Source organism: Rhea americana, unplaced genomic scaffold (genome assembly GCF_003343005.1).
Source record: "Rhea americana isolate MKP2758 unplaced genomic scaffold, rheAme1 scaffold_29, whole genome shotgun sequence".
In the NCBI taxonomy this organism is placed as follows: Eukaryota; Metazoa; Chordata; class Aves; order Rheiformes; family Rheidae; genus Rhea; species Rhea americana.
The window spans coordinates 2,400,553-2,424,098 of record NW_028186412.1 but is presented as its reverse complement, the minus strand read 5'-3'; the positions used below and the strand labels follow the sequence as shown (position 1 = coordinate 2,424,098).

The following is a 23,546-nucleotide window of genomic DNA, read 5'->3' as shown; positions in this document are numbered from 1 at the left end:
ACTGTTTGGATCCTAAGCAATCCAGACATTTATCTGAAATCAACATAGCTATGTAACTTAAGTAGAAACTAAATTTCAATGAAAGATACAGCTGAACCCCAAGTCATTACTTATGTACTACAGGGAAAGGAATCAAGTCAGATTTGAGGCACACTAATCTTCAAACATAAATGGTAACCAGCGCAATAAATATTGTGACTTGAATATTCAAATACGGAAGTAACAGAGCTGGCAACACCATCTGTGCAAACCTGTTATCATCAATGCTTATAAAATCAGGCCTGAGAGCAGATCTTCAATATGTAAGTAGAAAGTAGTAGTGTTTGCTTCTCCCATTATCTCGTTCAAGTATGAGCTTACAGTGCTTCCTGAAATCTAACGTTAACCCACTCCATTTAAAAAAATATACATATTGCCCTCCTTTTTTCTGCTTCAAGTATACATAAAAAAATCTCAGTTCACTTTAGATGATGAAGTGACTAGCTGGAACAATCAAAAGAAAAGAAGGAAAACACAAATATATCACCTTAGGGTAGGCCTAGTACACTGTASCAGAATCCTCAATTGAAACAGTGCCACACAGGAACTGCATGGACAGAAGGAAAGCAAAATTTACAGTGGACAATAYTAAAATGAACTGGTCTTAAGTACAGGGAATAAACAGCTCCAATKTTGGCCAAATCTTCCATATCAGTACCTGGACTAAATAGGGAAGAATCTACCACCTGCACTTATTTTCAGACAGGTGGAAGAAATTGGTCCTAATCTTGTGCTGATTTAGCAATGAGGAAACATTTGTTTTTCTTGGGGCTCTAGTTCTCATACTAAAGACATACAAGGCAGATTTGATTCTATATTTGCTAAATTAAGTTCACAGAAGTGTCGAAGATGCTTAGCACAGTGTAAGCATAGCACAGAGCTGCTATAGGTATGACAACATTAGTAGCAYGGTCTTATCTTTGCACTTTACAGTAAGGATTACCTTCATTATAATAACCAGGGCAGTGGAGTTTTTTCAACTATAAAAAGAAAAGCCATTTTTTAAAAAAATTATATTATGGTAGTGAAAAACCTCCCTCCATCTTTCACCACTCTCCAATTCCTGCCACCACTCCCTTCTCTTCATCCTTTCCTCCATCCCCTTGAGTCACCATCACCTGCTTCCCTGAGCAGCTGCTTTGCTGGCATCCCACACCTGATGTTGCTCCCTTCCTCACCCCTGTTCATCCCATTGGCATTCCACCCCTGCTCTTGGAGGTATATTGCAGTTTCACATTCTCCATGCCTTATTTAATCTGCTAGATTACCTCAAAAACGAAGCATGCTTCAGGAATGCACTGGTACACTAGTAATCTCTTGAATCTAAAATGTGCATGAAGAGACCATTTCACGTAATTTCATTAATAACCACCTTCTTTCCTTTTTGCACTAAAGAACAAAAAGGTTGCAAAGAATATAAAAGTTATTCAAATATAATGCCACATGCTTCACCGAATCACAGAATGGTTGAGGTTGGAAGGGACCTCTGGAGATCATCTAGTCCAACCTCCCTGCTCAGCAGGGTCACCTAGAGCATGGTAGACAGGGTTGCATCCAGGCGGGTCTTGAATAGCTCCCAAGAAGGAGACTCYACTACCTCTCTGGGCAACCTGTKCCAGTGCTCTGTCACTCTCACAGGGAAGAAATTCCCCCTCACGSTCAGGYGGAACTTCCTGTGCTTCAATTTCTRCCCATTGCCCCTTGTCCTGYCACATGGGACGGACATCCCATCCAACAAGSGAGAAAGGGACAACATTCCAACAACATTCCAATATTCCAACATCCCTGCTCAAGCAAGGTCACCTAAAGCATGTTAACCAGCACCCTGCCCGAACAGCTTTTGAATTATCTCTGGAGGTGGCAACTTTCAAGAGCTCAGTCCTCCTCTCTCAGTAAAAATGTTTTTCCTCAYGTTCAGGTGGAGCTTCCTGTGTTTCACTTTGTGCTCGTTGCCTCTTGTCCTGTCACTTGGCACCACTAAAGAGTCTGACCCCATGCTCTSTACACCCTCCCTGCCTTAAGATATTTGTGGACCTTGATTAAGATCCCCTCTCAGTCTTCTCTTCTCCAGGCTAAATAGGTCCAGTTCTCGCAGCCTTCCTCATATGAGAAATGCTCCAGTCCCTTCATCACCTTAGCAGCCCTTTGCTGGACTCTCTCCAGTAGTTCCATGCCATGTCTCTCTTGTATTGGACACAGCGCAGTGTGGCTTCATCAGGCATGAGTAGAGGGGGAGGACTTGCTCCTTTATTTTGAATAGAGAAGACAAATATATCTCTTTATTGATTAGTAATTTCTTTTTTAAGAACAGTCTTTGGGCTCTCTCCCATCTATGCCAATCAATGTTCTTGATTCAAACCATTAGCAGTACATTCAGCATTGCTCACTCTTCCATGCCACTTGCTATGTCAGCATAACGTGAGCGTAACTCTTATCTGAGAAAGAACTAGAAGCATGTTATGAGAAAGTTTCCAGAGTAGTACACAAAACTGGAAAGTGTGCTGTTTACAGAAGGAAAAAAGGAAACAGTCTGGGGTTAATGTCAGAAGTGATTTTATTTTGTTTTAAAAGCATCTATTTTCAGAACCCTTCTTACAACACTGATAAAGCAACACAAACTATCGCTTTGGGGTGAAAAGTCATGCCTGCTCAGCAGCATTGTTAAACGTACTGTTCTCAGTTTACTTCTAGGGAGGGACGATCTTCTCATCAAAACAACCACCCAACAAGACCTCTTTTGGGGAAGTTCAGTAGGGACAAATGGTTCTGTGATGGCTACTGTAGCCTAAAATATCCAGAAAATATAAGAGCAGTTCATTTGGTAAAAAGATGTAGTTCTTGGTACTCCCCTATCTCCCCACCAAGATACAAGTAACAATGCTTGTATTTTGTTACTTTACCGATTTGCTTCCTTTTAGCTACTGCCATCTGCTACACAATTGAGTGGAATTATGTTATATTCACTCTGCTGAAAGCAAAATTGCTAAAATGGTAGGAGAGCGTATGTTTGCTTATTCCCTGATCCCTGCAGAACCAGCTTCATAGACACAACAAACATCTGAACAAATGGAAACATGAAGTGAGAAGGGAAATCTATGGTGATGCAGAAAGGTCTTCCAATGCAGTGACTTTCTATTTAGAAAGATAAAACCCCTTCACCACAGGTGGGGAATAACATCCCAGAGACATAACATGATTTCAGTAATGCTCAAATATAATAGATAAATTTTTATGCTACTATCTCAAGTATATTACATAGGTAAAGAAARGAAAGCAATGGAGAAAGAAATTTCCATCTTCCTCACGACTGCTGCTTCTACAAGAAAAACCCAACGTAGCTTGTAACAGAATCAAATTAACAGATTAATTGATACCTAGGTTAAAAAAAAAATCTCATGATTAAATTGCTAAGAGTTTGGGACAGCTGTGGCACTATGCAACCTCGACAGTACTTTCATGAAAACTTCTCTGAAATAATCTCTTCTCTGAAGCAATCCATGCCATGAAATGCCCACTTTCTGTTTCTCTTAAATTCTCCTCTTCCTCCTTCCTTTGTTCTCTGCATTTGTCAGCCTTATCAGTGAAGAGCAAAGGTAGAAAGRACGTAATAGAAGAGCAGAGATAATATATCCTGATGAGATTAAGTACATTTTTTCATTTAACTGAAAATACTTCAGTGCATCTAGTTACTGAATAAGGAGTTCAGCTTTCTTAGGAAACAACCTAATCCTGGAAAGATTCATACATAGAATTAATATTGGACATGTGAACAAACACAATGGCACTAATAGGTTCTTAAAAATTATTTATGCAAATCTGCAGAATGAAGACTATGTTACTATTATCGTGGGTATCTGTCAGATATCTTGTGCCGCATTTCAACTTGAAACATTTGGCCATCAATTATGCCTCTAACATGGAAAGGGCCTGTCCTATCTTTTTGCTTCCTTCCCCCAGCTCCCTCCCCTCTGTGGTTCAGACATCAAAATGCACCAAAATTAGCGGACACAAATTTTGCCTGTTCCAGTTCACAAACCTTGAGTAATAGATGCTCTTTATAAYGAAATACATCCTACTTTTCCTACCAGAGTAATACTAACCAGGTCACTATTTTTTCTCTTTTAAAGAAATAATAGGATTTACAACAATTGCTAGAATCTTATAGATCCAAAGGAAAACAATTCCTCAAACTTTTTCAAACAAAATTTCTAACTGTTCTTGGATATGTATTCAAAACTCTTTTCTGATAGACTTTAAAATATATTTTGTTTTGTGCTCCTCAGCTTCTGAGCAATAATAGTAATAATAAGACATGGAGAAAGCGCACTCTAATTCTTGCATGACTAGATCAAATGAGTAYAAATATGAGTATGTATGCTAGAAAATTAGTCCCAGCAATGAACATTGATYTGTTTCCCAAGTAGAAAGGAACTCACAGCTATGAATGAATGAATGAATAAAAATAAATAATAATAAAAAGTAATTCTCCAGGCCAAAATAAATAATTCTATGAAACAAACAGATGGAATATTAAGGAGGAAATAAAACCATGCTTTTAAGTCTTACAAACAAAATCGCTTCTGTTTTCTTTGATCTGATTTAAGTTGCACTAAAGGTCAATGAACATTGGAACAAATATGGCTAAATACTGTACCTCAATGGATAAAAAGAAACATGAACATTTGGCTTTATTGCCCATAACACATCACACAATGATCTCACCAAAGTTACCAGCTGGGGACTTGCAAACCACATTTACCAAATAAGGCAAACTGCTTCGTGCCTGAAATCTTTTCCCAGTTAGCTCACTCTGCTTTTCCTATGATTTGTACAATAATTGCARAGGTCATTTTTTTTAAACTCAGATGGAGTAAATCAGCAGGCTACTCASTGCAAAGCTGGGTTTGTGTAGTCTCTGGAGACAACTCAAGTTTTATTTAAACTGAGTGTGCACAGAAAAGGAAGCACTGAAATATGTGCAATAAAAACAGAAGAGCAAGTGGTATAAATCAAGAAAAGTAAGTGATGCAGATTTGTATACTGCTGGTCTGATTACAAACACYGAAGTTTTAAGGAGTCTATTTCTTAAATTTGCTGGGTATCTTTAGGTTTTTGAAGTACGTATGAATAACTGGTCTCTAATGTTATTCTTGTGACATTCCAAAACACACTTGAACTTTGAACTCTACATTTATGCTGTACTTATATTTGAAGCATAGCTTCGCAGTGTTAATAGAAAAATATTTTATCTTCATATTTTTTCTCCTTTATTTCTGTATTCATATGTTTTACCTAAATTTTATGTAGGCTTGAAAAGGGAATATAATATTTACCTTCACTAAATTAAACATAACTGTAGCACAGTTCTACATATTTCATCACGTCAGGAGAAAGCTTGCTAAATTACTTATTAAAATAAAATTGAGATTGTCATACTGAAAAACGTCATTTCTTAATAAACTGTTTATTTTTTTTGATAGAGGAGGAGAGTTGCTTTTTTATAATGCTCTAGATTAATTTTTGCTGCTTCATATGTGAACATCTCCAGCTGAATTTTATCTAGCATTTTAGAAAGAATGAAAAAGTCCAGTAAGCACTCTTTTAAGGGTTCTCTCTCACATGCTTCCCTTTACCAAAGTCTGACAATAGTAACTAATAYTGATTCCTATTATGCACATAAGTAACACAACTTGCTATTGCATTTTTTCCCCTCAAAAAAAGGTCCTAAACTCAGATTAAAACAGTACAAAAATGCATAATTTGCAARTCCAATTAAAAAAGAAAGATTGTAACACTCACCACTGGCTATATATGTGCTCTCACAGTGCAAGGCTCTTTGCCTACTGCTGAGATTGCCAGAGCAAAAGTCATGTACAATTAACCTCATGCTTCTATACCTAATCTCTTAAAATCTTAGTCCACCAAACATTAACATGCAAATTACTCAGAAATATACTGCTGTCTTGTTTCTTTTCAGGGTATTTTTACAACATYGTCAGCAATTACTGGAACAATTCTAGCAATATACATTGCATGACAWAAATATTCGCTATCCTGTGCAGCTTGCAACAGCTTAGCATCTTCTTGGAGAAGAACATGTGCAATGAATTGTTTCTTTCCTTTCTGAAAGAGGGATGACAGAGAAACAAGAGGGGGGTCGAGCTGKGAAACTTACTGCCCAGGTCCAGATAACACGAAGCGTGTAAGGTTTCTGTTCTGCTATCAGTTCAGTTCACCCCACAACAGTTCAAAAGCCAAATCTCTTCATTAACTGAAGCTAAGTAAGTAGCAGGCTCAACTCATCCTGTATTTCTAACTGTTTATAAACTCCTAAATGTTAAGCCAACTGAAGAGAAATGGAGGTTAGTGTACTGTCACAGGCAGAACTTTCCTGTGTTTCAGTTTGTGCCCATTGCCTCTTGTCCTGTTGCTGGGCACTACTGAAAAGAGCCTGGACCCATCCTCTTGACACCCTCCCTTCAGGTACTTGTAGACATTGATAAGATCCCCCCTCAGTCTTCTCTTCCCCAGGCTAAACAGGCCCAGCTCTYGCAGCTGTTCCTCATAGGGTAGATGCTGCAATCCCTTCATCACCTTAGTAGGCCTTTGCTGGACTCCCTCCAGCAGCTCCATGTCCCCCTTGCAGTGGGGAGCCCAGAACTGGACTGTTCTGACCACTTTCTCTACTTTACCAACAATGAGCTTCAGGAAGCCCAAATTTCCACTCTGTTTAGTACTGGTCTTGCTATTTCTAGTTCACATGTTCCTATTTTTGAATTAGGAAAAGATCAGTACAATTAAAAACCTACTGGAAACCAAAAATAATTTTATGCTAGGATTAAATACTGATTTCTGCAGCACAGTAAAAAACAAAATCCCACTTGTGCATCTAACAGCAGCATATGGGTGGGACGAGAAAAGAATGCAGTTGCACACAGAAACATATCCAGCTAAAGAACATCCTTTTCACAGAAATCTGACCTCGAGTTCACACTAAAAATTCTTCTCACAAATTTATTTAGTCCCTCTGCAAATAGTCTCATCTATTTGCTATACATTCACWGCAGCAGTACAAGAAGTATAAGCTTTCAGTCTCTCTTTCTAACATATCTGTTCCTCCTTTGAGGTTGTTAGAGTATGGAACAAGCACAACCTCACTTACAACATGCTGTGTTATGTCTAAATCAAAAGTAGATTTCCCCCCCGTTTTCCCCAGAAAATTTTACAATGAATGTTTAATACAAAGAGCGAAATGCTTCAAAACAGGTATATTTATGTAGACAGAAGGAATTGTTACTAACTATACCCCTGACTACCATAGCCTTTATGCATCTCTGGGAGATTGTAATCAAAGTAGCCACTGATGCCCACCTGAGACTGCAGCATCAGACTAAAAATAGYTCTTCTAGACTGGAAGCTCATTTCTTTTGCCTTAATGCAACTGATTCCCTGGGCTGACTACTGAAYCTTGACCTAGCCAATCTGCACTGTTCCTGTAATGCACATGTAACTACTAACACAGAAGAACTGGCTTGAATTACCACGAGATCTTCTATCATGGGCAAATCTCTGGCCAATATAAAAGGTAACAATCACTGTACTGCACTAGCCATGTGAAGTGGAGAGGGAAACCAGGGAAAGAGAGAGAGAGCATGCCCAAAGCATGCTGACTTCTGTCGGTCTTTATACAACAGCCACTGCYCGGCCACAACTCTCAAAACAGATGTCTGAGCCCTCATTGTGGTCCTGAGTTAACCCAAGATGYAAGGTAATGTAAATGCAGACATCAGAAGATAAACACAAYTCCAGGTGGTAAGAATGAGCAATASTAACAAGAGCTCTACCCTATGCGTATACACAAGCAGTCTTTAAACTACGCTTCTGAATCATCTCCCTTTCTGCAGCAAAAATTTCAGTCTAATTTACTAATGCGTCAATGAGGATGGTATCTAATGTGTTTGAAAACATATGCCTGCTTTCAGCCTAGCTTTCAACACACACTGATAAACTCCAATAAGCATGAAATGAAAAAGAATTGTTTTCCCAGGCACTTACTTTTGCCGCTCCTATTTGTTCTTTACGAAACTTCTCCAGTGGTGCTATTAGCACGTCATTAGCGTTCTGGATCTGAAAAGATAAACAGAAAGAACATCTCAACACAGAATATTTGCAGAAAGTTGGAGTCACTGTATCTCTGCCAATCTACAGGACTGAAAAATTCATTGTTCAATATTCTGGTAAGAACATATAAGTGGGGCTCAAATAATTATGACTTCTTTACATAAAGTATACTACACACATGTTCACTAGTCTGTAATGGACCATTACCCTCAATAACTAAAACAGTTTTAAGTAAAGATAAAGCAAGTTTATCCACAATGTATAGAAGGGATTTTTGGTATTTTATTTCTATTTGTTGCGTCTCCCTTAAAACTARAATATAAAATGAAGATTTCCAGGACTATGTTTTGGCAGAACAGAGAAGACAAGCACAATACTAATGACAGCACTGTCTAAAAAGAGCAGAGGTTTTCAAAACTTGACAAATGAATCTTTTTAGTTATCTCCTTGGATTATATACCTAGTTATACTGAACAGTGAAGAATAAGGCAGAGGACTCTAAAAATGAAAGTGAATAATTCACAAAATACTCTAAATTGGATTCCCTCACTGGTTTAGTTTTTAAATTAACTTAAAATATCCTGCAGTTATTTTTATCAAATTAACCCTAATCAGGATTCCTAGTTAATCACATTTTTCCCCTCATAGTCTTTATTTAAAACCTGTTGCATTATTCAAACCTGGAAACCCCTCTCTAAAGGCCATTCACAGTAGGACCAGACMTAAATGGTCCCTAGCCATTTGGGATGGAGACACACAAGCAGCAGAATAAAAATACTAGTCTTGCTATTGTGCTACATGCCAAAAAAAGCTAGTATGACTTAACTATGTGCTTTTTGGGGACAGACAGAATAACGAACTAAATTAAATTTTCTTAGAAAAAACTCAGAAGAACCATTATGTATAAATGTACATAAAACCCAGGCTTTGGTCTTACARCACATTTGAGTCATTACATTGGGCCCTTCCTGGAAAGGGTCTATTCATTTTTTTCTTAATAAAATATTTTTATACTCATCTACTTAGGGRGGATCTTATCAATGTGTATAAGTACCTGAAGGGAGGCTGTCAAGGGGACGGGGTCAAACTCTTCTCAGTTGTCCCGTGTGACAGGACAAGAGGCAGCGAGCAGAAATTGAAGCACAGGAAGTTCTGCCTGAATGTGAGGGGGAATTTCTTCCCTGTGAGGGTGATGGAGCACTGGAGCAGGTTGCCCAGAGAGGTTGTGGAGTCTCCTTCTCTGGGGCTATTCAAGGCCTGCCTGGATGCAACCCTGGCTAGCATGCTCTAGGTGACCCTGCTGAGCAGGGAGGTTGGACTAGATGATCTCCAGAGGTCCCTTCCAACCTTACTGATTCTATGATTCTATTCTATGATTCTACTTTTATCAGACTCATGATAATAAACATTGTTATTTTTAATTATTAACATTATCTTTAATACATTTTTCTACTTTTCAAGAAAACTACAGATTCCTACACAAGAACCACATCTCCTAAAACATATCTCATTCAGTACAAGCACACAGATTTCATGCATCTTTCCTGAAAACTGCCAAAACATCAGAGATAAAGCAGAATAAAACACATTAGAAAAATCTGTTATACTAACTATATGCAAAATTTTAGGTTTTCTGCATGAATAACTTCTTTGCTCCTCAGTAGTTCAGTCTTTATGATAGTCATCACATTCCTCATTTGCTCTTTGGCATGTTTGGAGGACTGGGCAAAACTAACATGCAGCTAAGCCAAACGTGAATGAATAGAGCTCCTGTAACTCTCTCGTTACAATAACTGATAAGTTGCATTGTTTCCAGAGCACAAAAGCTTCCCAAAGGCTGTAATAATAAAGATATAGAATAGAAATAGTAAAATACAAACATATTTTCTTTCCTTCCAAACCTAACTTCGCAATTTGAAAGACCACAGAATCATGGTTTCTCTCAGTAGGGCAGCAGTTTTAGGAAAAGTCAAGACCCCCTTTAACTTGCTAATGTAAAAAAAGTTCAAGGCAGCAAGAGCAACACTCAGCAGATTTGATGACACAGTGATCAGAACCGGCTGCATTTAAAAATAAGATATCARGCATTGAGGATGAGAAGAGCGTGGCTTCACTGAGCTTTCACTGCATTCAGCTTAAGTCATTAGTTAGACTGGAATGTAATGCAGCATAACATTACTCTCCAAGCAGACATTTCCCTCAAAGATACAGACTTTTGGGCAACACATAGCAATCTGAGACTTGACAGCTTCTACAACATACAATCATGTAACAAAAGCTAGTTTCTATCTGAAGGACTGTAAGGAAGGCAGGTGAAAGTTARTAAGGCTGCAAAAATGTTAAGTGACTTGCTCAGAATCATGTAAAATTGAGCTGCGTACATCTGGAAGGAGCAGCTGGAAGTTTTGACAGCTTATATGCATGGATGGCTTTTGGCRTACACTGAAAGCACAGAAGTTTGCTGGAGTCATGGGAACAGAAGTGTGGATTCATTCTTCCTTCATTTTCAAACACAAAGTAAGTTTCTGGTAGTGACTTGAATTCCAACAAGTACACTTCTCTGTTTTGGAGAGCATGTCACACAGCAATAATATATTAAATCCTCACTGTTCATTTAAAAGTGATTCATATTACTGAATTAGTTATTACAGATGTCAACAGTCATTGCTGATCTCCAGACTAACTCCACATGGAACTGAATATGCCTCTTCACATTGCTCAAAGCTATCACATTTAGGTAGTCTCCATGCCAAATCGGGAGACCTCACTTCATATATTGYCCTCTTGACAGCCTTAAAATGATTGAAACACACTTATTATTACCGGTCTTACTCAAATCTGCTGCAAAGCGACTGAAAAATCTTGGAAGAGAATCCTGCTTCAGGCACTGGGAAAGAGGATGCTTGGAGGAAGCATATGCCATCCTGAAGAGTAATCTAGGAAGTAAGTGGCCTGGCTGGATTGAAGCCCAATATTGTTCACTTATATGTCTCTAGGAGTAGACAGTAGATACTGCAAGAGTAGTTAAAAGATGGTGCAAACTTCATCAAGACAGAGTCTGCTGCCTCTGAACAGAACTGCTGAGCCACACAGGCTGCAAGCTTGTCCCCCTGCCAAAAATTTTCCCGTCAAGAGCATGGATGTGGCGATTCGCTTCCTGGCAAGATTATGAACTTGACAAGTAATGGGCACTTGCTTTGGGAAGAACCGGCTGGCAGGAGAACCCTGGCAGATGCAGTTTGGTAGCCCCGAATGCAAACACAGACAGCTCAGCTCTTCAAAGGCTCCTGTCTACCTCCACTCGACCTCGCCTTACTTCTGGAAACCAACAAACACAGAGCAGATAGAAATTTCACTTTACATATGTATTTATTTATTCATTTATTTTCATTACAGATTCCTGTCACTGCAATTGTATTACAGTTAACTTGTTCTGGGCTGTCCTCTCTGAATATATTTTTAGGTAGAAGAAATTGGCCTAGGACCAGTTTTTCTTTCCCTCAAAATCAGGAATGCAATGCAGTCCTCCCACAACCATGCCTACAGCAATGTAATTTTTTGGGATAATCCAGTATTTTCTTTGTGTGGCTCTARTACAGTAGCTTACTTCCTGCCAAGATGATAATCCCTGTTCTCATTCAGTTATTGTGCAAGGTTGAAATCAAAGACACTTGGAACAGACAAAAAATGTCAAAAACACTGTAAATAGCAACTTCAGAAATTCATGTTGCACAGATCTTTTCCTTAAAAGCTTATTTAAATTAGTTACATCTTTATATGTATTTTAAAGTTTGTAAAGTTTTAAAGGCTTTCTTGACCCAACAGATATACTGAATGTTATACTGTTCCATCTCCCCATGCTGCTGACATATGGCAGTCYCCAAAAAATAATGTGCTACTTTCTCTGATAGTTTCTCACTCTTCTTCCAGAGAATAAACAGCAGTAAAAACAACAACAAAAAAAAAAAACTCCACACACTTACAACCCAGTCAGTTAACAGCCTAGACATATAACAGGTAGATATAACAGGAAAATGTTACTTTGACCATTTAGAAAGTTATATTAGATCTGGTAAAAAAAGAGATTTTCGTAAACTAAAGAACTTAATCAACTTTCTAAATTTAATATATGTAACTTCCTCTGTTTAGCTTTATTGATAAAAGTATCATTAAAGTAAGTACCACCAAACTCGCACTGAATTTCTTTAAAACATTTGGGGGAAAAAAATTAAAAAAAAWTGAAAATACTTTTCTTAAACCAGCATTGACAATTTATGAGGTCATCTTCAGTTTGAATAAATACAATACTTCAGTATCATCTGATACCCTTCAAGCCAATATGAYAAATCATCTTAAGCTCTCTCTTCTCCTTCAGACTCTTCCACTTTTCCAGCCGATCCCCCTTCCTTCCAGAAGGTTGCTATAACATTGAATTAATGTACTGATAATGAAATTAAACTGTGTTTTTCACAAATCATAGACAAACACCACTTCTTTATTTTGTAAGATTTTTAGGGTAACCTTTTCTTTAAAAAAAACTTTTTGTTCTTACAAAAAGTTTCACTCAGTAGAACATGGAAAAAATCTSACATCAACTAACAGATTCTTATGAGAGTCACAATTATTGCACTACATTAGAAAGGGAGGGATAAATGTTTTTTGTAAACTTATCTGAAATTTTCCATTTCTAGATTTTCTTAACTTTAACTTCTGGAATAAGTTTCCTATCACGTGTTTCATAGTAAATAAATTGCTTATGTAAAATTTGCATTTAYGACTAATTCTGAGTACAACTTTCACTTTTATGCTTTCATCTCTATACAAATAGATTTACAGGATTTACATAACATTACGGTGTAAGCAATGTACCAACTCTGTATTTGGTGTAGGTGCTTTCTTGCACAGGAAAATCTTAGGCAAGTAATTCAAAATAAATTCTGATAAGAGCTTTATACAAGAACATATCATGCCTCTGAGTTTGCTATTTATGAAACACAGAATTCTTTGCAAATAATTTTTAATCAGTTTTTTAAATCACTTTTAATAAAACTGACTTCACTTTTTGTTCAAATTGATTGCTATTCTTTTTTTACTCCTTTTTCCCCAGTTTTCACAGAAACTTAGTGTAATTCACGGTAGGAGGGACCTCAGGAGGTTATCTAGCTCAAACCTCCTGCTCAAAGCAGGGCCAGCAGTGGACACGGACCAGGGTGCTCAGGGCATTGCCCAGGCAGATCTTGAAAACCTAAGAATCTTTCATTTTAGTTTAATTGTCCTCCTGCTRTGCACAGCTACTTTTCAGTCAAATATATCAGCCTCAAATATAAAATATGTCAGCTTTGAGACAGKAGCTTATATATTTGCAAACAGAAGCTATTTGACCTATCCATTAATGCCTTTGTTCCATAGAGCATCTAACTGAGGGATACGTGAATTAGTAGAAGATGCTATAGGACTACAGCCAGCGTTCTGCTTTTTCAACAAAAACAGGATCAACTCTCTAGTCATAAATTTGGTCTATGATAAGCAGAATGATGCAAACAGGTACATATTTAACTTAGGATCAGCGGAYACGCGTGGAAATTTTATTTAACTCAAATATTGATACAGCTTTTTATTCAACYGTAAATACTAATAATATGTCCCCAAACTTTTAATCCCTGAAGTGCTTTATAAGATTTGAGCTTTACCTTGCCATCTACAAATATTAAGTTGCAGTTACTAGARGATTAATACTTCTTAAACTGTCTATTTCTACTTCTAGGGCTACAGACATTAGGTAGCTTATACAGTGAAGAAAGTAACAGGATTCCTAATGACAGAAAAAGAAAATAATACCACAGAGGCATTTTTCCAGTAACAGAATTAGGAATTAAATTAAGATCATCTGAATTATAGCCAAATGCTTTAATCATTAGAAGAACTTTATTTTACATTTGGAATATGTAAAAGTACTATTTTTTGCTCCATTTTTGCTCTGAATATGCTACAAATATTTTTCACTTCAACACAGAATTATCACATTTGCATGTTGGAAWTGAAACCAGTTTCCCTGAAGTGGTTAATGACTCATGAGTTCTGAATGCTGACAAGTATTAATTTGCTTCATGTTGTTATAAGACTTCTACAAGGCAACAAATTTAATAGCTAAAATATTCACGATAATGTAGAAATAATATAGAAATAYAGTGCTCTGCTAGAGGAAAAGAAATGATTTAATTTGAAAATCTTCCCCCCACAAATCTTAAYAGTTCCTAACATTCTGATCAGTCAGAGAAAAAACATTTCCTTCCATCTGTGGCATGTATCAACAGCTCCTAATCAATACARCTTCAAATAAAAAGTAGACCAGATGCAGACAAACAGGTTTTTCATTATGTATTAAGCTTACTTGCTACAGAGAGGATAAGCATGTCATCATGAAACATTAGTCATTTATTTAAGTCTTCAGTTTTCATTTAAGATGTTAAAAAGTATAAATAAGACATAAACCTAGTAATATGCATTTCAGTGCCTATGGTTTCTTGACATAAGTAGGACAAGTATTTTTACAGCTTTTAAGCTTTTTAAGGAAAACTGTACACAGACAAATTGCGTATTTACAAAACAAAGCATATATACACATATCTGAAGCTTATCATAATCCTTCTCATATTTGCAAAAAAGATGTCATCAAACCATCCAAGCTTGTGGAAAATTTCAAAAAAATATCACTACTGATTCCGATTATTTCRAGCAGAACTGAAATGTAGATGATGTTAAAGCATGTTCAGAAGATGAAGCTTTAACTATGGATTAATAATAACAAAGAACAGACACTTCCAYGTACAACCTGTAATGCAGTATTCAGCTTCTTAGTACTAGCCTTTTGCTATGTCAGATGGCCTTRATAAATTGCCAAAAGGGAATGCTTATAAATCACACATCAGTTAAGGCTGGAAATAGTTATACATGGTAAAAATTACTATTCTCTAAGTTTTTTCAAGTGAACATCATTTTTGTATTTTCTATATTCTATAGCCCATGCTGATGTTAGCTGAAAACAGTGTCCTTTAAATTGTTACAAGAAACTGTTTAAAGATAAAGCAATGCAGTGTCATGCCTGAAATGGCTATTTCTTGAAACAGTTAAGAAATCAAGAAACAGGAGAATATACACAAAAGCCTGCCTTTAGGCTAGTCTCCCTAAGGACTCCTTCTGAAACATTACGGAAAGAAACATTCCTCCAAGGAACAATTTAGAGTGGGAACCTAAACTTCACGTGCTAGGTCTTGTCAAGAAGCTTTCCTTCTCCATTAATTATAGAGAAGAATAATCAGCACCTTTGGATAAAGTCAGTTTTTGTGAAAATCCCTGCCTCAMATTCTACCATCAACTGATTAAACTGAAACATTTTTATTCTTCCATGCACAGAGTGATATAAGGTATATACATGCAGAAAAAAAATAAAGATATACAGACATAATACTTTAAATTAACATTGCCACCATATTTCAAATTCTATGTATCTTGACTTTGTAATTACTTGGTAAGTGTCTCCATAAATAAAGGTTTACTGATACATATTTTTTCCCCCAGAATGTCTTCCTTTAGGTGGATAAACTATATTCAAAATAAGTATTCACTATTCCAGATATATTTCTTTTTGAAGAGATAAGGAAACATAGGGGTTTGGTTGGAAGCACCCATATTTCACATACAAGTCCTACACAAAGAACAGTCTCTCCTTTTATCTCTGTGCCCTCTAACGATGTTGTGGTATTCTCATGCTTAGAGATCAACTCCCATTCAGCTCCCATGAACATCTCTTCCTATTTCCAGGCTCTGATCCACCGACAAAGCCAGAGATGCGTCCATAAGTTGTATCTGCTTTTGTACGAAGCAGCAAGAGATCCTGAACTTCCTCTTCATCCTTTACAATTCACCCGAGGAGAAACTGTTGGCACATCCAACTCTGCTGGGTGCTCCTGAGACAGAAGCAATGCTATGACAGAGCACAGGAGCTCATTTATGAAGAACTAAATTTGATTTTGAAAGAGACACCTCATGGTAAGACCATAAGATTTCAGCCTAAGACAGTTTTGATGGAATTCTTACAATCTCGTACCCTGACCACAGACAGATTCCCTTGGAAAGCTCAGATATCTTTGGCATGCAAAAGCTTAAGCTGAGGACCCCACGAGAGAGTGATCCGAACACCGTGAGAGCTCTCTGTCTCAGCAGCTTGTTTTGCCTTAACTCTCCCCACACAGCACAGCTTTCTTTGAGGCACCTAGCCGCTCCCGTATTCAAGCTTTAATTTTTTCCCTCTGCCTGTTCAGTTTTCTTCCTTTAAAATGCTGGGAATCCCATGTGAGTAGGAGACGTCCAACTCTAGAGAGTTTACTTCCCTGAAATACTCAGATCCCACAACAATTAGCCACGCATCTGACCTGACCTACTGCCCTTCCTGTGACTGTCCCCGCTCAACTACCGCAGCGCTGCGGGAATTTAAAAGGGAAGAAATTAAAATTCCGAGAGGCATGTGCTGGCGTAACAGAGAGTGAAGCGGAAAGGAAAATAAAAGATTAAAAAGCTATTTTTAAATCAGATGTTGTGTTCTGTTAACTCCTTGAGTTCAAGCTAATTATTGTAGAAGTTTATATTGTGCATGTTGCAAGACCATGCATTTATTTCCAACTTCTGTCAAGGTAATGATATTGCACTTTACTGCAGAAAGCCCACATATCTTCATAGGTTTTTTTCATTTCTTTTTGTGAACAATATTATTCTCTGTGTCTAGACAGGATGAGACCCTTCATCGCGTTAACAGTCCGCAGAGGTCGTATTAATCCTGCCACCGCTCTTTTCTCCTCCAGTCTCCAGTACAGCCATGCTGCAATGCAAGTTAAGTAGAAAATACCACACCAACTGTACTTGAGACAAGTACTAACAGAGGGAAATATCATTCCCAAGTTGAGAAGAAATAGAAACAACATTTCATCCTGTTGTAAGCAAGATGAGCACCAGGCTTGCAAGCAGTTGTACCATTCTGTGTGCTAAAGGAATATGGAAATGCCAAGGACCTCAGTGAGGGAAACCAGTTCAAGGAATTCCCCAAAACCAAATAACCCCACTCAAGCTATGAAGACTGCTAAGCAGGATATAAAAACAAGCAAGTCTTGTAGACAATATCGTGACTATGTTTATGAGTTTGTGATCATTAACCAGATGTGGCCTTGTCTCACAGTCTGGCGAGGAGATCAAATAGCAGAGGTCCTCTAGGGGTTCTCTCTCCCATTGAGTATCATTTCCTTTGCTCCTCCTGAATATTAGGCAAGGAAGAAAATGTTAAACTTTAAAATCTACRTATTTTGCAAGTTCACTGGCAGAAAGAGTGAGCTCGTGCCATTTCAGAAATACTTTTTTTTTTTTGAATTATCCAGTGTCCATTTAAGGAAAGCATGTTATTGGAAAGAACTGTTTAAAATATTTTCATTACAACAGAATTTCAGTACTTGAATCTTTAATAAAAATTTTTATAAACCTATTTCATTCTTTCTTTATACCCAGCAGTCTCAAAGCTGATTCATTTGTGTCTTGTCTTTCTGAGCTGCTGGAGTACTTTGTGAATATGCTTTTTTGAGATTTCTCCTCTCCTCCTAACTGAGGCGAAGATGAATTCTGCCCTCTCAGAGTTGGGTATAGCATAGTGGGCAAATGCTACCAAATGAACCCAAGCCATTCTCAAACACTCTGCCTTTTTTGTGGTTTCTCAATCTCTGTGGCAAGCTGGAACATTTATGGTATTTCAGGAACTCAAAGGTCCCAACGGCTGCTACAGCCTTACATAAAACCAGTAAATTGATTCTCTCCAAATGAAAGGAGGCACCAATATCCTTCTTGTTGCACTGACTGTGGGATAAAAGTTCCTTTCTTCCTGCTAGACATTTTTATTTGATCCTGACACACTGGACTTTTGAGATCAGTCTGTATTAATTTGGGTTAACCTTCCATGGGGCCAATGAACAAGAAAGAAGTAAGAATTTTAAGGGATGACAAAACAGGACAAAAAGAGAGGAAAAAAGAAATAAAGTTTTAGAAGTTCCAGTAACAGCCTCTCAACATAGTTTGGCCCCTACTCAATCGGTGCGTGCACTGCCAACGTTAAACCCTGAGAGAGGACATTTCTGTCTCAGTAACAGTGCTACCAGTATGAAGAGTCTCAAGAGCTCACCACAGCTTAACTCACTCATTCAACATAAACATCTACAAGGTCTGCATATTGCTTTCCACTGATGGAAAGCAATAAGCACACAATTCCTGTGACTCATTTCGGACAACTTATAAATAGATATCAGGTGCATCTCAGGTAAATTGTGTCCCAACATAAAATTGCCAGGTTCTCTGCAATCAAATTCAGCAGGAGTTTGCTTCTCTGTTTTCATGCAGTAAGTCCCAGCAGACGCAAAAAGCACATATAAACATAACTTAGGTGTTTCCAAAAGAAAGCAAATCCACTGGGCCTGAAGTCTGCTCTATCACAGGGATACTGCAAACCCATTTTAAGTTTTACAGAATATCGCAGTGAAATCAAGGACGAAGCAGAAGAATCACTTCTCATTCAGTAGAAAGCAGGTACATTTAACAGAGCTAGCATGAACATTACAAAAGTCGCCAGATGTTAACACTTCACAGTCCAAAGTTGCAGTCACAACCCTTATAAGTAACCAAACAGCTGAACTACAAACGAATCCCAAAACAATCAAGAATAAATTACCAAAATACTATGACAAATGAAACAGGGTAACAAATTACTTATGTCAGAATTTAGAAAAAAATATGAAAGCCAAATATATTCTAACAGAATTCTCTGAGGAAAGATTAAACAGAGGTCACATAAATTAAACTTTATTATAACACATTAGGCAATACAGAATATGGCTTATTCTTCAGCACAAAATGAAATCATATTATACCTTTTTACTTCCTTTTATTTAATTAATTTCTGGCAGAGTTATTACATTATCACTGTCTAGTGCCTGTGTAGAGCACTGAAATAGGAAAACTCAGAATTAAAGAAATATTAAGGTACTTGCTTGACCTAAGCTATAGTGTATGTTAAAATCCAAACTTGCCATAGTATATCACTTCTCTTTAAAATGTGACTTCATGCAGCTCTGTACTCTGCTCTCTACCATTGAGTCCCATTACAGTATGTTGCTTGTACTAAGGAGATTTTCAGTCATTAACTAATATTAAGAAACCGCACTTACCATCTGGTCCTAGAAGACAGCAGCTAACTGCATGATTGACAAAGAATTTATGAAAAAACTCATTAAAACTCTTGACTATGTCAAACAACAAACATTCAAATAAAAAAAACAGTAAAACAGAGATCTTCAGAAATCCCACTGCCTGACCCCAGTTAGTTAACTCTGTTCCAGGAACATCTGAAGATTATTATGTCACCTAATGGCAGCTTAAGCACAGGGTAAGTTCCTAACCCAGAAAGTATTTTATAGAACTTTGCAGATAGTAATAAGTCTTATAAATGACTTTCAAACATTTTACAACTATTTGTCCTAATGAGTTGTTCAGCTCTTCATGAACAGCAACCCCAATGGACAGTAATTAATGACTGCAAGACTGGACCCTGGGTTTAGCCATTGCTCAGTGAACAAGATGACATACAGGGAAGGAAAAATAAAGACACTTAGATAAGAATAATTGTATCATGAAGTTATGGCAGCAAGTTACACAAACATCTCAATAGTTACCTTTCTCCAAACTAGAACAGATAATTTCCTGGCTGAACTTACATTTGCAGGGAAAAAAATAAAACTTCTGTATTTTAAAAGATTTTAAAAAGACAGAAAAATGGTGTTTTGGCATAYGCGGGTAAAATATGTTCTACAAGTTAATTTAATACTTCTTTTTAATGCTACTTCCTTTTAACTATCTTATTCACTCATTGCATCCATTTGCTTGTGATGTCTCTGGAGGAAAAAGCTAAATATTCACTCCATCTGTTTTAAATTCCACATTTGTGAATTTCCAATAAGCTTAGAAGAGTCTTTGTTGGCTTATAAATATTTAAAGAGAAAACATCATTATGCTTTAAACTCCCAGAATTGTTGTTATTTTACAGTAGTTAAGTTTTAACGTTTGAATGCTAATCTACTTTGATCCATAATCATAGGATTCCTGGGCACTGTCAGACCACTAATACTTGAAGCATAACCTTGAACGCCGTCAAGAATAACCCATTCATTTAATTACCACTGTTTGTATGTGAAATAGAAACTACACTATTATAATCACCTCTACTAAATGCATCAGTATCTGACAAAACAAATTAACTGTTAAAGACAGTTTGGGAGCTGATGCTCAAAATGTCCTACTGAGTTGAAAAACAGCAGCAGAAACACACCGATCACTACACCTAGTAGTAAGAGGCTACAAACCTTCTACATACTCCRTGAGAAAGCTGTTTCTGGTTTCTCATTGCCACTACATCAGGCATGATGCTTGTCTGATTGGTTATATTGGCAGTCTTTCAAAATTATTTACGCTGTATAATACAATGTAGTTTGTACGGAGAAAGTAGTTTTTTTCTTGGAGGGATATAATAAGTCTTTCAAGCACTCAGAATTGCTGAAGTCAAGTTCTGAGAAACACTTTTATGTTAATTCAAGATTTAATTAAAAATTTTACATCTTTAAGACACCCAAAATAATACTTTTAAAAAATGGATTGCTGCAGGCAATCATGTTCCATATATATACGTACATACACACACACACACACATACGTATTTATATCTACATAAAGTAGATATTCTCTTATTTTCCCATTTTCCTACAAAGATTCCCATCTTTATTTTATTCCAGATAAAAGATTGCTATACTTCATTTTCTTTTTAGATGGTCATAAATACCTCAAATAAGTGACCACAACAAGGTCAGATCTTATCTTTTCCTCATACCATCATATTTAATACTATTCTATGAACTTAAATTATAACAGGAAAACCATGAGATGACACTAACCTTTTAAAATGTCTTTAAATTTTTAATATAGTCTTTTAAAATATATTTGGTCTTTTAAAAAAAATCATACCAAAAATCTACATTTACAATGAAGTATTTTAAAATAAGAAATTATGTAATGAAATGTATACTTGCAGATATGTATCATGAACAAGTAATATACACATGAATGAAAACAACTTTCAAGAAAGGCAACACAACACATTTTACATAAAAAGCTAGGAAACGAGGTAAGGAAATGAGAAACATTACTTAAAATGGTTAAAGTAAAAAGTGGTTGCCTTCTACTCACAACCCAGCAGTACAAGGAACAACAGGCTGCCTGATAGAAAATATCAATTGATAAAAATTCTAAGAAATAAAAATGAGTTTACTCTAATAATATATAATCTATTTGAGAAGCTGATTGCCAGAGTTTATTACTAAGACAAAAACTCCAGATGAATTATTAAAGAATATGGCTAATTTTACAACTGTTAATAATCACAAAGTAGTTATTAAATTCAAGGAAATCAGATCTAAGATTCAGAAGTGTTTCTAGGGTGAGCATGTACTTCCCTCCTCTCCCATTCACAGCACTACGAACTGGCAAAGGAGTCCAGTATTCTTCGAAACATTAGAGTCTCCAGAAGGAACACTGATGCACAAAAAGACCAAACAAATTCAAAAAGGTTATGCTTAATAGTGCAGACATATTTGTCGGGGAAAAGATTAAAAATTGCTGTCTTAAGAAAATATGATTCATTCCAAAATTCAGCTTGTTCCTTACATCTCCTTTTTTGCATAGGTTTCCACTTTTCCCTTTGTAACTTTATTTTAAAAAAACATAATAAAATCCAAAACTTTTCTCAGGTGTCAACTCTCTATTCCAAATGGCAAATACTTTCCTGAATTAGCGTTAGAAGTAAGAAATAAAAAAATAAACACCAGAATGTTGTTAATTAAGCTTTGTGGGGAAACCAAGATGCAAAGAATAAAACAAGGGAACTGTCCAGACATGTATTTTAACAACGTTCTCACTGTCCTTCCACGTGAACTAGTAACAAAACAGATTTTGTTCCTCTCTCAGTCTGTCTTGCCAAGAAAAGGATGTGAATAAAGGGCTCTCCTTACAAATAAAACTTTAGAGGATGGAGTGCTGCTTCAATTTTGCACTGCTGATGTACACACAGCTCAACTGAATTACTGTCTCCGCACAGGCTAAGTCACAGCCTACCAGTCTGACTGTGTCAGCTGCTGCTCCTGGTGTCCTAAATAGTGACAAAGGAATAAACTTGTAGCATGTAGGTACTGACATGAAAGCGTCGGTCTTCCTCCATGACTGCAGACCTCTCAGTGATTTGCCAGACCTTTGCACCTCTCACCCAGGCTACTATAATGCACACTGGAAGGTGTCCCACGAAAGAGGAAGTTAAGTCTGCAATGAATATTAGTGCTCAGACATTCTTTTTGCCTGCTCCCTCTTAGTTTCTGAGCAAAATTCAAGGTATTGGTGATTCTTTAGTGTAGTGACTATGGGCTGAAAAATATCTAAGAGTTATTCACAGAAGACCGAGGGGGGATCTTATCAATGTATACAAGTACCTGAAGGGAGGGTGTCAAGGGGATGGGGACAAACTCTTTTCAGTTGTCCCATGTGACAGGACAAGAGGCAATGGGCAGAAATTGAAGCACAGGAAGTTCTGCCTGACCGTGAGGGGGAATTTCCTCACTGTGAGAGTGACGGAGCCCTGGCACAGGTTGCCCAGAGAGGTGGTGGAGTTTCCTTCTCTGGAGATCTTCAAAGCCCGCCTGGATGCAACCCTGTCTACCATGCTCTAGGTGACCCTGCTGAGCAGGGAGGTTGGACTAGGTGATCTCCAGAGGTCCCTTCCAACCTTACCCATTCTGTGAATCTATGATTATTCAAAAAAATCTCCTTGCTAGTATTCTGAGGATTACCACTCTAACCACAGAGTAAAGTATTTATACTGTTTTACTCCTGACACTACCACAGAACCAACTGAAAAAGAGGCATGTGCTGTCTACTTAAAGCTACTTAAGGATCAACAGTACAGTAAATTAAGCTCCTGTAACATCTTTAATTCAGCTTCTCCAAAGGATACCTGGCCACAGCTGCACATTTATAATTAGGCATCTAAATCCATTTTTAGGAAATTTTCATTGCAGGGTAGTTCTAAGAAGTCATTTTTAAACAAGCAAGCTACAAACCTCATCAGTCTATAATCTTTAACAGCTGGAGGGATCATAACAGGATGGACTATCCTTCTTTTAACTAACATAACTGCTATTGCCTCCTAAAAGCAAAATTGGAATCCACAACTCCTAAAATTCAAAGAGAATACTGCCTAAAAA

The 23,546-nt window shown here is 37.1% G+C and overlaps 1 protein-coding gene across 2 annotated transcripts in view; it reads right to left on the bottom strand.

Moving 5' to 3' along the window:
- Positions 1 to 23,546, bottom strand: part of ARHGAP42 (Rho GTPase activating protein 42) — a 125,071-nt gene that overhangs the window by 62,573 nt on the left and 38,952 nt on the right. For both annotated transcript variants that reach the window (XM_085309012.1, XM_085309013.1), the window contains exon 3: positions 8,095 to 8,166. In XM_085309012.1, coding sequence (XP_085165138.1) covers positions 8,095 to 8,166 — 72 coding nt within the window. The remainder of the gene's footprint in view (positions 1 to 8,094; positions 8,167 to 23,546) is intronic.